This window comes from Fopius arisanus, unplaced genomic scaffold (genome assembly GCF_000806365.1).
Source record: "Fopius arisanus strain USDA-PBARC FA_bdor unplaced genomic scaffold, ASM80636v1 scaffold00112, whole genome shotgun sequence".
Classification (NCBI taxonomy): Eukaryota; Metazoa; Arthropoda; class Insecta; order Hymenoptera; family Braconidae; genus Fopius; species Fopius arisanus.
Window position 1 is genome coordinate 308,651 of NW_011887851.1, and position 15,049 is coordinate 323,699.

Sequence of the window (15,049 nt, forward strand, 5' to 3'; positions counted from 1 at the left end):
TTGACTCAAATTAACTTCGTTTTCAATTTGACTCAAGTTTATTCTTCCAACTTGACTCGAATTAATTTCGTTTGTCAATTTGACTCAAGTTTATTCTTCCAACTTCACTCAAATTAATTTCGCTTGTCAATTTGGCTCAAGTTTATTTTTCCAACTTGACTCAAATAAATTTTGTTTTCCAATTTGACTGAAGTTAATTTTTCAGCTTAACTCAAATTAATTCTTTTTTCGATTTGACTCAATTTTATTTTTCCAACTTGACTCAAATTAATTTCATTTTCCAATATGACTCAAGTTAATTTTTCAACTTGATCTGAATAAATGCCTCAACTCGTCTGAAATTCACCAGTAAATTAAAAAATCAAAGTAACAAATTTCTCTGGCTCTATCAATCCTAGAATTCGGGCAACATTTTCTAAAAATTTTTTATCATGATTCTATGACTATTCTTTAGGAAATTTCTCTCCTCTCACAAGCGTTCACGTCTCTTTCATTCACTTGCAAATGCAACAACTCATTGTACATAGAATTGCAAACTGCCCGCAAATGTTGAGAGAGACAACCAACTCGAAGATATTTAAAAGTTGAAGGCAATGAAAGTGTATACCGCAAACACGAACGAAAACGGTTGCGACCGAGTGCGTTTCACTGTTGAGAATTTATTTTCTCATGTGGGCGTTCTCCATGCGTACAAATGTGTGACCAGTGGATAATGGATAAATACCAGGGTGGGGGTATTATTTGTTGTCTTGCAAAAAAAAAGAAAAAAGAAAGACGAAGAAATATTAAAATCTTTTCAGCCTTGGTATGAATTGTGCGAAACGCTATATAATCATTATCCCTTCTCCCAGTGATTTTTCATCTGCAATTATCGCTGTCAAATAAAAAAATTACTAAACAAAAATCAAAACCCAACAAATCCCATAATTTTTACTCATTCGATTTTTCATCTTCAATATTTACTATTTATTTTCATCAGTCAAGCAAAAGCCAGAGAATTAAAAAGTCTTTCCATTTCCAAAAAAAAAACTTTTAATTAATAAAAAAAATGGTAATTCTTTGAGAATTGAACATTATTCATTGAGCATTATTCAAATGCAAATGGCTTTTAGAAAATATAATTACATAAGAGCGCTGGAAGAATTCGCGAATCTAGTGGCCCCTCGAAAAAAATATTCGATTGCAAAAAGAGGGAGAAGAAAATTCATAATTTTTTTATTTGTTAAACAAGTGAGAGGTTCTCCTCGCTGATGCTGTAGAAAACACGGATGGGGGGCATCACCGAGGAGAAGACCATCGACTTATATAAGAAAGCAAGATGGCAACCGGTTGTCCCTGAGCGCCTGGAGCGCCGTTTATTTGCACATTTTTATCTATTTTTCGAAGTCAAGCCGAAAGAGGAGGATGAGGAAACGAGTGAAATAAAAAGAAAAATAAAGAGGAGGAAAAAAAAAACATCAGGCAGAAGGATGAAGGAGGGGCTCTCGACCAAAGCCTGTTCCGAAGAGGATCCAGCCCCCTCTTCATGTCTCTTTTTTCATTCCTCTTTTTTTTTTTCATTCACTTTTTTGCAAAATTTTTTACCTTTTGCAATGGAGCCTCTCCTCTCCGGGCCTTCGCCAACACTCTGCGTTGCCGGTTTCATATTTTTATGGGCATAATCCCCCATGAGTTGGCTGAGTTTGTTTGCATCCTAAATTACTTGGGTAGAACACTCTAATTTTCTTGGTGAACAAAAAAAAAATTACCGGAATATGTTTATTCTCCTCTGGAAATTCCACTAGACCGCGGATTTCATCGAGACTTTCGGCCATCCAGAATTTAATATTACCAATTAAAAAAAGTCCTTAAACTATTTGAAATCGGTAAATAATATCGATTTCTCTAGTAAAAAATTCCACTCGGATAAATTTTGATTCTGGAGTCTTATATTTTCAATAAATTATCATCGTCGATGAATATTTTATGCAAATTGTATAAAATTTTGCGATTGCACTCCGTGATGTGTGAATTGTTTTTAAAAATGATTGTTTCTTATCGATCCGCGACAAACAAACAATTATAACACTTCGTTCATTTACATTGTTGCGCAATTTATGACGTAGCAATTGGTTGTTTCTACCTCTTTGCACCTGACATTTTTCCTCTTCAGCTTTGTTTTTCCGACGGAAGATGAATTTTTCCGAATTTACACCTGAACATCAGTTGCGAAAATGTATTTGCTCACGTACAGGCTAACGTCACATTTTCGTGAATCCACATTTGCGCAGGGAACGCACAAGTCAACATTTATCTTGTCTCTGTGGGATCTGCACATGAATCATACGTCCGATGAATAAGAGAATAAATTTTATTGTTCCATAAATTTATGATAACAGACAAAAAAATGAAATGCAACGAGGAGTGAAAGAAATTGTCTCTCATTCCTGGTTCTGCCTTGTGGCAACATTGTGGCAACATTGTAGCAACATTGTAGCAATGTTGAAAATAACATAGCAACATTACAGCAATGTTGTACTATAAATTCTCGACTGGATATTCAAATAAAATCCCGAAATTTCGAAAAATAATTCTTCCCATTTTCCGAAGACAGCCGATACCATTTTATCAAAGAATCTTCATGATTCCTTCAATAAAAAATTGTTTTCCCAGTGATTAGTTGAAGTACGCGTCAATGTTTTTCAACCGACGACTTCCTTCAAGTGTTTATTCAAAAATAAGACATCAGTGTTGGCTTTTAAATTTAGCACAAAGAGAATTCTTAATGGAATACGCCCCAGAAATGATGAAATGAGAGAATTAAAACAGGTGGTGACAGTGGGAGTAAGAAGGATCATGAGGATTACTGACAGGTGTCAAGAAAATTAAAGTACTGTCACCCTAATTGAAGCTAAAAACATTAAAATCTAAAATAAATTCCAGAACATTGAAAAAATTATTGATAAATACTCTAAACATCACCCCACCATCAATTCAATTAATTAAATTAATGATTATTATTATTATCTTAAATGAATAATCATTAGAATATTATGATTATTATAATCAGTGACAGAAAATGTTTAATGAATTTTCTAGTTAGAATAAATTTTGATAAATCTTCTGTATTCCTCGTGTGGTCCATTTTGCCCGACTTGAGTCGTTACTTTTGCACGTGCTTGGAAACCGAATAACCGAGTAACTGTTTGCCCAAGTAACCAAGTACTCGAGCTACTAGGAAATAGACGAGTACTGGAGATAGCGATGCTGAACGAGAATAAAAGGAAAATATAGTGGAAGGGATCTATAGACTGCAATGGACCCCAGTACGAATAAAACACAATGAGAGAAACTGAATTCTCAATGAAAAGGAGAGCAAGGGGTCAATGATCCTCAACAGTATCACCAATGACATCAGCTGGAGGTATCAGTCTATCCACTCTGATAAAAAAAAAAACGCTAATTAAAAAATTATGGATGGAATATTCAGCAGCTCCAGATTTCTAGTCTGCAATTTTCATGACTATTTTTTATATGGAATTGCGAAATTATTGATGACTCAGATCAATGGGCAAATGAAAAAAACATGTGGTGCTATTGTATTACTTGATAAGCAATCATTCTGTTCTTATCAGATTCAAGTTGATTAAAGTATTATCTCATGGAATAAGAATACCCTCTTATCAAATCGTGTATCACAAAAAATAAAAGTTGATAAATTTTCCATTTATTGCCATAAAAATCATCCAGAGTGATTAACAATTTCGATGATTAAATTCCTGAATATGAAGAATTAACAATTTTAGTTGATGAAATTCCTAAACATGAAGAATTCCACCGGACTGAGAATTCCCAGTTGTTAAATCATGATCTAAAAAAAATTAACAACTTTTTTATCAATTATCATATAAATTTATCGATGATCACTAGGGGTTGATAGTCAAGGTCAAATTTTCCAGCATCACTAATGCCTATAAATCCAGCTATTTGGCACTAACTGAGACAGCATTAATTCATTCTAACTCATGAATTTCATTTGCACATAAATATCTCTGGTGATGAGGTCATTTAACTTAAACTTCTTCCTCCTGTACCAGTGGAGATGATGAACTTCATCTCTTGAAAACTTCCCACGGCTAATGTACCATTTCGCCTTGGCAAATTCTCCCCCCTTACCACCCACACATTTTTCTATTTAATTTTTTCCCCATTTTTTGGTGAATCCCCGAAACGCCCACTAACAACAGAGAAAATTCACACTTATTTTCAAACTCTCGGGTGCGCCGCCCTCTCGACTAATTTTAGTTTTGAATGAGACACCGGCCGAAAGGTACAGCTCTCCGTCTCTATTTTCCTCTTTGCCGTGGTGATTCTCAGCTTTTTGCGGATTCACCGGTTTTGAAATTTTGGCAGGAGTACGGGGGGTGATGACCCCGACATTTAATTGTCGAAAATCCTATGAATTCCGGTTGGAATTCGCCCGTTACGATTTTCAGAAATTCCTCTTCTTGGGAATTCTGGAAAGATATTATGATTAAGAAATTGTAAATTAACGTCTTTTATGTTGGGAATTACGATTACATAAGTGTAATTTATGAAGTTGTAAACTGGATCATGATCGTCGTAAATTACGTGGGAAATTATTGTAATTTCCATTTGACGACGGGAATATTCATATTGAATTAAAAATTCATTCAAGTGGTTATTAAAATAAAAATTCCCCGAAATTTCCCAATTCAATTGATTTCTGACTTTTCTCCCTGAGATAAATATCCCCGGAGCAAAGTAAAAATTCGTTTATTCGCGTATGCTCCTGCTTAATTAATCATTAATTATGAAATATTAATCTTCATTATTTATCATAAAATCTTCCAGCGAGATCTTTTTTCTCTCAATTCTCTCGTAATAAGACGGCGTAAAATGACGTAAAGCCGCGATTGAAATAATGACGATGTGATCCAGACACTTGACTTCCTGGTTTGTAAGAGTGAGCTTCAATAATAATAATGTGTGGGTGTGGAAAAAACACATTGGAGTTTTATGGGTTTCTCCAGTGCGATTGGACACTTGAAACTGGCGTACGTTCGATGGTGCATACAAATTGTCTCGTTAAAGATCACTTGAGACATCGAATCTGAAGTCATAGCAAGTGATAAACAGTTGAATTTTAAAACAACAGCATTATTTATCAATGAATTTTCCACTTTATTCTCACTGCCTCCCACTTGACAATTTCATCTCTCCCCACTCGATAAAGAATTCGCAACAATCGGTTCAAAGATTTCTTTCGATCGTCAGCACGACCTGAAAGATAAAGAATTTATTGGCAAATGACATGCGCATGAACTTTACATTTTATACTTTCATCAATTGCATTTTAAATAAATAATTGCATTCCATAAACGAAAAGATCTGAAAAACCAACGGGAAGGGTATTTACAACAGGATTTACGCCCCTTCGATGCGGCAATAATTATGCAAATTCTGAAATCTGAAAGGAAGTAATTGTTTTTTAAAAAATCTATTCAACTAGTTTAGGATTGGGATAAAAAAATAATCTAAAAAATCATTCATATTTTAATCTTTATTTATTTTCGCATTTAATTTCATATATTTCTGTCTTTATTCTGTTAGCCAGGAGATCGACCTTCAAACTTTGCACATCACCATTCGTACAAAATCTCGTTAATTACACTTTCCTTCATTATAATCCTCATGAAATGACTCTTGAGTCGCATTTTCTTGTATTATTATTTTTTTCCATTTTTTATAATTCATTTTTCATTAATGATGAAACGCAGTATAAAATATTGTATAAATATATAAATACGATTGAAAAAATAAATATATTAAATTAAAAAAAGGAGACATACACATAACCGTAATATTACTCATCATTAATTATTATAGTGGTCAAGTCTATAACGTGGGTGATCAGGGGTAATTGGTAGGGGTCAGGGGAAAATGGTATTTATTTTCGTATCAGACGTCTCGCGTCCCCGAGGGAAAGAAAATATTCCAAATCGACGAGAAAAAATAAAGAAGCGAATGATAGATTAAATTGACTGAACAATTTGCAACGAATTTTCCACGAAGACTAGACACCCGAGGTTAAATGTCTGAGTACTAATTAAAAAAAAAAAAAGAAAGAATAAAAATTAAAGAATTTGATCGTGCATGCAATATTTATGGGATGAGAATTCATTACTAAAAGAAAAATTAATAATTTTTCTGCCCTCGACTGCATAATCGTCTGGAAAATAATATCAATGGAAAAAAAAATTTTTTGTACTGTTAATTAACTTTTTAAATTAATTAATCGTATAGTTTCCCCTGAGGTACCCAAGACGTCTTTTTAATGAGCTCAGTTGAATTTTCTTTGACTATTATAATGGACTTGTGGTTGAGAAAAAAAATAATATTCTGAACATAAACGCTTGAGAAATAAATTTTTCATTCTCACACGCCACTCCTCATCACTTTCCAATTAAATATACACTTTAATTAATATTCTGTTGATCTATACTACGAGAAGGCACTCAGTGGTTCGCTAACACCGTTAATTGATAATTTCCCAATTTATTCGACAAATTAATTATTTATTTATTTATTCAATCATCTCAAAAGCGCTGAAAGCGAGAGAATGAAAGTTCTTAGTCGCTGAGAAAATAGTGATAAACGGGATATAATATATATCAATATATAATGGGCGTTACAAAATTAAATAATCGTTAAATAGATAAACACGATAAATTCGATGATTAATAATTAAATTGTGGCTGCGTTAATCCCTAGATGAAATAATTTTAATCTGTTTTAGTTAGAAGAAAATAGTGAGGATTGGAGTCATTATATTGTCTTCATCAATAACCGGTGGTTAAATTTTCTCACTGGAAAAATTATCCAACGAAATGACGTGCAAATTTGAGAACAAGTGGGATACAATTATACGTTAGATAATAGAAAAAGAGAAAAAAAAAGTATTACAATTAATTAATCGTAATTGTTAACCCATAATTAGTGGCGTTAATAGACGGCGATTATTGACTTTGCCATTTTGCATTTACCTATTTGCGAAATAATAATAATAATGAGAAACGAAATTGCTAATTGGCGGTGGTTTACTCCTTTCGTTACTGAATTCAATAAATTGGAAGAAATCGAGACAACTGAATCACAAGTAATCACATCACATGGCTTATATTTTTCCTTGAAATAATAATGATAAAAAATAAAAATAAAAAATAAAACGAGTTGATTAACCACTGAGAAGTAGTAAAAAAAGAAAATCAAAGAAAACAAAATAAGAAATTATAGTTAATTGCAACGCAGGAGTCTCGACAAATATATACTTTCCCCCATTTTGATGTGAATAATTCTCCTTAATAGATTTATCGCAGGATAGTACACAGTATTAGTTAATTAATAATAAAAAATAAACTAAATCTATAATAACATTTCTCAAGTTATAAATTAAACGAAAAAAAAATTATATGTACAAAGTGCTTTAATAGTATTCTTCAATTATTTTTCCTTCTCGGTGTCTCACGTATCACGTCGTAAAATTATTACAGAGGATTATTGATATTGAAGATGACGTGATCAATGAGAGTAATGAGAAGTATGAGCAGCCGGGCCGAGCCCTGTCATCCCCGCCCTTCTTTTTCTCTCAATCTCAATCAAAGAAATAATCGTGAAAATTTATCCTTTTAAAAAAAAAACTGCTCCTGAATTTTTCGCAAAATAAATTTCATTTCTGCTCTTAAGTGAATTATTAATAATAGAATGTCTGTTAATCGTAAATATTTCTATTGCAAATAGTTACATATCACATTTTTGTTTTTTTTCCTCAATTTTTCTTCATATTCATCATAATTAAATTAAAGGTAAAGAGAACGTGAAAAAGTGATATTTCAATGAGTTGAAATTTCCTTTGCTCACCGTTTACTCATCTATCCACGTAAAACCAAAAATTTTTTATTCCCCGAATGCGCGTTATTGATTTTTAAAAAGCTCATTTTGTCAGAATAAATGATAAATCAGTAAATCCTAAAAGAGCCGAAAGAAAAAAAAATCATCAAATGAAATAACTTCCAAGTTAATTCTCGTCTTTTTAAAAATCCACCGCGTCCATTCATCAACTCTCCATAATTGTAATCACATTCATTCTCACTAAGCAAAAAAAAAAAAAAATTAATAAACATTGGAAGACAATTAAAGTTACTAAATTAGCCGGTAAAATCTACCCTAAACTCTAAACCTCGTTAAACATAATCTACGCTCACAATGATCTCCCAAATCATCACCCAATCTTTGATTAAACCGATAGCTCTAAAACTCCATCATTATCACTTTGAAACACCGTCAGAGAAAAAAAAGAGAAAGAAAGAAAGAAAAAATCCCCAATATATTATAAACGACATCTCGGAAAGACGAAGAGTCCCGATAAAAGTGTCTCCCCAATATATTTTGGAATATTGCAACGTCTCACCTGCTCGCGATTATCTCTCAATCACGAAAGAAAGAAAGAAATTCTATCGATTAATCCTAAAACTACCGGGTCACAATGTCTTTACACGATAAAACGATAAATGATGATAAATCGTCGACAAAAGGATTCACAACCTACCGAAAATCGAAAAGAAAAAAAAAAAAATCGTGAAAACCTAATGAGCAAAAGCCCCTGAAACCCCAAGTGTTAAAAATAATGGGATAATTTGGTTGACGAATCCTCAAAACAATCAAGAGCAATAAAGAAAGGGTGTGAACCTTTGAGAGCCTAGATCTTGAGTCCATCGAAATCACCAATGACACTGCTGATCCTATTGAAAACTGGAAGTCTCGATTCAGCATTTGGTGACAACGGTGAAGGTGTTCTTGGTGCAATATCATCAGATAATGGGCTATTGCCACTTGGTGGACTGGGTGTGTGCCTCGTCTGCAGTAAACCAAAGTCCTGTCCAAAGCTGAATGCAGTAGTAGGTGCTGATGAGCAATCATCACTGAAGAAGCTAGCCATTGAATTTGTCGGTGATTGACTGAGACTTGATGAAGGTGATACAGAGTCAGCTGTACTGCCAAGTGAAAATGTTGGACTCAGATTCAACGGTTTTGGTCTAGCACCACCAATAACCGACGTATGATGAACATTATGAATATTGTGAGACTGCGGTGTAGCGAGACTCAACGATGTTGTTCTGAGCAACGGTGGATTATTGAATGTCTGGTGTGTACCTATGCTGAGTGAATTGGCTCTGATGAGTGGTGGTGGATTATTTGTCATCATCTGAGGTGATGTTATCTGCTCAAGCAGTGATATATTCATATTGATACTGGCAGCTGCTGCACTTGCACTCAATAATGGACTCAGTCCCATGATATTTGGCTGTGTGCTACCCAATTGTGCGCTAACTTTTTGATTATGAATTCTTGCCTCCTCAAAATTGTGGATAAAGTGACAGCGTGGACCGTATGGACAGAATCCTATTGTGTGAAATGTACGGCACAATTCGGTTTTGTATTTTGGATGACGTTGTAAATTACGCAGCTCACTGTAACCATGGGCAAACTGACACTTGTCACCGTATTTGCAAGCACCTGATTCCTCAAATGGACGACACAACTCCGTCTTGTAGCGTGACGTTGGCTCACTCACACTTCGATCGAGTTTACGATGTTGCTCGATCAGTGTTACCAATGATGTGTAACTACGACGAAGAGGTGCGTGACCAGTATGATTTGAATCCTTTGGCTTTGACTGGCCGGCGTTCTGAAATCATAAAGATTATTATTTATTAATGACGCTGTCTCTCTCATTGGCACTCTCCTCTCTAGTCCTCAAATCATCTTGCATTAATAAATTCATCGAAATTCACGGAAACTCTGGGTTACGTTTCAATTACACCGATGACTCTCTTAATTCTGGAAATTCATTTGCGATATTTTGGATTTTGGGTGACGATTAAATGACGAAATGTCAGTCTCAAAGTTGTCCAGTTAGTCTTCGACGGTGAAACGTCAAAAAAGTGACCCCAAACGATTTCTTCAAAACAAAATAAACAGTTTGACCGGTGCAAGTAAAAACTACCGTAAAGTTCGCATCAACAGTATTTTCTCACACGGAAAACAATTTCACTTTGCCTCATAAACAGACTATAACCATTATTAGTGCATATGTGAACAGTTATCTTAAAATCTTATCAACAAATTATCGTAATAAAATAATTGAAAAATATAAGTAACCCAATGGCCTTGAACTTTGCTAATTAATTTCTCTATTTTTACCGCCTTCAATTCTAGAATCGTTACGAGTGTAAACGATTTTCCAAACCGGTCGGTTTTTCAAGCCTGTAATATCTTAATGACTCTAATAATTCCATTTCCCACAACTTCAATGAATCCAAAATTTTGGGATTGTTATTAGGAGTGAAAATAAGCAGTCGAGGGGATTTCAGGGGGAAAAAGGTACAATAGATGAAACCGTTAAGGTATCGTTAGCAGGTAGAAGAGAACGAGAAAAGGTTGAGGGTGGATCGTAAAATCCCCATGGTTTTATGGGTTTCTCTACCTTTTCCTACCTTTACGGGTTTTACGAGTAGTTTCGGCATCTTTTTTTTTATTCTCTCGAAAGGTGTCCATTTCCGAATGGCTCCAAACTTTTGTCTGATTCGATACGAATTCTCCACCGACCTGGAGTTTCTCGAATGATGACCGGATTTTGGACTCGGTGATGATTATCTGATCGGGTTTCATAATCTCTCGACCCCGATTACGGAAATTTTTTGAAACATTGGAGATGTGTTACGAGAGCGATAAGAGGAAAGATAATTGATGAGGGGGTAGTCGAGAGATGAGAGATGAGGGACAATAAATTAGGAGAGAATTTTTCAAGTTTTCCAACAACGATTCGCATCTTCACTGATTTTTCTTGAATCTTAATCATTTTCCGAACCAGTAATGAGATTTTAATGAGCTCACTGTCACTTTAAAGATTGAAACAATATCTTTGAAATGGGATAATTAACGATTTATTTACAGGAATAAATTCTAAAAGTCAATTAACATGAATGAAAAAAATAAAAATAAAGGGAAAAATTGAAAAATCATCTTCACAGATTATTCGATTTAATTTTAAATATTCAGGAATAAATCCTATTTCATGTAATGTCTGTGGAGTCAATGGAGATTCATCAGTGAAATAATGTCAATGTATTGGCAATAATTCTCTGAATCATCTGACATCGACGATAAATTGAATTTTGAGGATGAGGTACGAGGAGCGATTGAATCCGATATGCAGATTGATTGAATTTCATTCGACCCTCTCCTTCATACATATTGAAAGAAAAATAATAACTCGAGACACGTGATTTCTCCAGTCAATGCCATTGGTGATACCATCGACGTAAACACATTACCATAAAAAAATATTCCACTGGTGTTTAAAAAATGATTAAATAATGCATTTTCAGATTTAATCCCCAGGGGTTTTGCACTAAATTAATGCTAGACTGGCATGTTTTTGAAATTGTGTTGTCCCTTTCAGACGTATACCAAGACTTTACCTGGGAAATTTTCAAAGCACGTGTTCACCGGTGCGTGTCCCATTACCTGAGCTCCGGTCATTTTCATGTATACCCAAGGCGTTTTGCGTGAGTAACACAAAAACTCAGCATTATTAACGACTTTTGTTGGATATAATGAATAAAAATTTTTCATCAACAGTTGAAAAACAAAATATAAGCCCGGAGCATTTTTTAAAAAAATCCTACTTATTATTCCAATGTCATAATCACCTGATGATGATTATTTTGGAATGATTTCGTAACGGCTCAATTCCCAGAGGATGAAGATAAAAAAAAATTAGAAATTCAAGATTATCTGAACGCGTTGAGGAATTTACTGGGTGTCCCAACGAGCTTGAGGGAGAAAAAAAGAACTTTCTCCTTCGTCAGTTGATCTCGAAGGTCGAATCAGTGGGAAGAAACTCCATCATCATGTGACTTTGGACCCAAGTGCTTTTTATAACTGGTCATCATGGGAGAGAAACTCCTGATGCCAATGGAAATTCAATGATTATCCTGCATTCAACTTATCGACTCGAGATTTACGTTACGTAACCGTTAAATATCTGATGTTTGGTCACACACTCATACTAATTGACTTGATCTAAAGTTCTAACGTAACTCCAAGACGAAACCGTTTTTCTACCGTTAGACGATCGAGGGAGATTATCGAGATTGAAAAGCGAAAAAAATATATATAACCGCTGAAAAAATAACTAGAGGCAAATCACTCGTTAATCATTTAACAGTAAAATAAAATCTGATGGTTGGAGTAAGCAGAAATGGTCAGAGATTCGCTGGATTTAATTGATAAAATCTTCTCTTCGGAGAGCCTTTGTTATGACTGAGAGAAATTCCCTGATTGTATCGATAACAAAAAACTAGCAACAATAAATCAATTCCCCCCGTTTTGTTTACATTGGAAAGTGTTTTCTCTAGAATGGCCTCCCGATTTTCATAAACACCAGTAAACGTCACACTGTCTCGAACAGGCGATCCGCCATTTCCCATTGTAAATTGTTGTCTGATTTTGCTTTTTTTTTCTCTCTCGACTGTACGAAAAATCGTCTTAAAATTTTAACAAACTCATGAAACCGACAGAGGCGATTCCATCAGAGCGTTAAAGGTTTCCCTTTCCGGTGCAAAATACCGTGTCGAGCCCTTTCGCTCGGCTAAACCCAATTTAACAAGTTTAGAATTAATATCACTCATTAGTCTCCAATTAAATCGGCAAAAATAAAAACGACCGGTGAAACAACCGATTTTATTCCGTAAATTTCATCATTTGCGATTTAAATTCTGTGGAATTATCTGGCAAAGTCTCGCAAAATTTTATTATCGCATGTAAACATCGACCACTTGAGTTTCGATACGCACCAGTAAATCTCATGTACTCGGATAAATAGCCACACAGTGTAAACATACCCCCCTCCCATTATTCGGTTTATTTTCACTTTTTTTTCACCTCATCATTTAACATCTGATGTCATCAAGTCAGGGTCAATCGACAATATCCAATTTTCTGAAATGTTCAATATATGAATGATGAACTCAGTGATTGATTTTGAAATTCCATTCAAAGATATAATTTAAAAATTTATATAATTTTGTGACCGAAATTGGTAGAGACCTTTGAAAGTGGCAGATTGTCTCCTGCAATTTTCGCAAAACTGGCGAATCGTTTGAGGGAAAAAAAAGTGGAAATAAGGGCGAAACAGGGAGAAAAAGAAGAAAAAAAAATATATAAAACGACACAAGGTGCACGGAAGCCCCTTTGCCTTTCTGTGTCAGGTTTCTTTTCAGGAATATGGGAAAAAATTTTTACCGTCCACCTTTCGGCTGCACAAATGCCCAGAGAATCGGTATTTTATTTTGCTTTATTTTTTTTTTCCACAATGGAGCACGGAATCTCTTATATTTCTTTTTTTATTTATTCGCAGTGTAAAGTGTGCTATGCACGTGGGTACATGTGAGTTTTAGTGAAAAGGGGAGTTACAATGGGGTAAGAAACGAGGGGTGAGTTACTCAATGCCCAGCCCCTAGGAACAGCAACAGGTTTTCCTCCCCCTCGTTCGCTTTTTTTTTTCTTTCTTTTTTTTCTCTTTTATGGTGGCTCTTTCTTCTTCGGCTTGCTTTACCCTCATTGCAACTGACAGAAGTCTCTATTGAAACCAAGCGTGATTCCAGTTTATTGTCGGCTATTTTTATGGGTTTCAACCGATTTTTTAAACGAAATCTTCCCACTGAGGGTAATTATCCCGGTGTCTGTGATTAATTCGGATTTTTTCAATTGTATTTAGAGCCCTGGGGAGAGTCTCAAGGGGTTGAATTCAGAGGATTGGATTAGATGAGTTTTTCGGAGATTCATCGGAAAATAATGGAAATGGTGAAATTTTTGTGGGAACATTTATTGTAGGGCGGATCGAGAGCTATAAAATCGGTTATTACGAAAATTTCAGTATGTCCTCAGGTTTTCGAGATAAATTCGGAAAAGTCAGGGTTCAGTTGATCGAGCGAATCGATGAGTTTATCCGGAGTATCTCTGGAACTAGAGGAGATATGAAAATTTTGTCGGAATGTTTTTTGTCGCGCGAATTGAGACCTATAGAAAAGGTCATTATGAAAACTTTCTTATTTTCATTAGTTTCTGAGATATTGCGCAAAAATCCCCGAAGTCTCCGAAAAATCAGTTAATGAGGGCCTCCCAAAAGAAACAATCATCTCCGTAGAACTCTGACCCTCTGATTCACTCTTGAATAATCGAAATCGTAAAAGGCGGGAAATGACAAGTGGGTTTCTAAAAGTGGGTGTACGAACAATCACACCGGAAATCGTTTAATTATCCCCGCGAACCTATCGAGACCATAAGAAAAAAGAATAAGTGTCTCATCATTTCCCTTTACCCACCGAGTCTCCAAAAAAAAAACATTAAATCAAGAGAAAATGAGAGTGAAAAAAAAAACCAATTCACCTCAATCGCACGAAAGGTGAATTATCCGAGGAAATAGATTTCTCAGTTTAGATCGCGTGTCTCACGACTGAAAAACCCACAGAATTATTTTTTATTCTAATTCGATTCCCTAGAAAATAATAGTTAGTGAATCAATTCTCTTCCTCTACTTGTACTTTCAATGCCAATGAGTAGTTGAAAAATAGTCATTAGATACAGTCAGATGTGACGTTGCAACAGTGGCAAGAAATGGAAAGTGAATCGTCGATTTCTTGGAAGGACGCACTGTCTCATTCCTTTTATCACCAGCGGTAATTAGTAGAAAAATCATGTCATTAACGACTAAAAATCCCCCAAAAAATCTTGACCTACTCAAAAATTTCGAGTCAATGAACATGATAAAATCGCTACCATCTCCACCTTGAATTTCTACTATTAAACCAACGAATAATCAACGCTAATCAATCTACTAGTAATTAACTCCAAGTTCCAAACAGTGCAGATAAAAGAGAATTATTCAAGCCAACTGAAAACTTCATTGACAACCAATAAATTT

General features: G+C 34.8%; 2 protein-coding genes across 3 annotated transcripts in view; both read right to left on the minus strand.

The window, feature by feature from the left end:
- Nucleotides 1–1,605, minus strand: part of LOC105271552 (deoxyribodipyrimidine photo-lyase-like) — an 8,459-nt gene extending 6,854 nt beyond the window's left edge. The window contains exon 1 of one of the 2 annotated variants that reach the window (XM_011313158.1): nucleotides 1,585–1,605. The gene's annotated coding sequence lies outside the window, so the exon portion shown is untranslated. Of the gene's footprint in view, nucleotides 1–473; nucleotides 527–1,584 lie in introns of those variants that run through there. The other variant, XM_011313157.1, reaches the window with a different exon arrangement.
- Nucleotides 1,606–7,789: 6,184 nt separating this feature from the next.
- The window catches only part of Tis11 (Tis11 zinc finger protein), an 8,115-nt gene continuing 855 nt past the window's right edge, over nucleotides 7,790–15,049 (minus strand). The window contains exon 2 of the mRNA XM_011313168.1: nucleotides 7,790–9,748. Within this exon, the coding sequence (XP_011311470.1) occupies nucleotides 8,759–9,748 (990 nt within the window). The 3' untranslated portion in view covers nucleotides 7,790–8,758. The remainder of the gene's footprint in view (nucleotides 9,749–15,049) is intronic.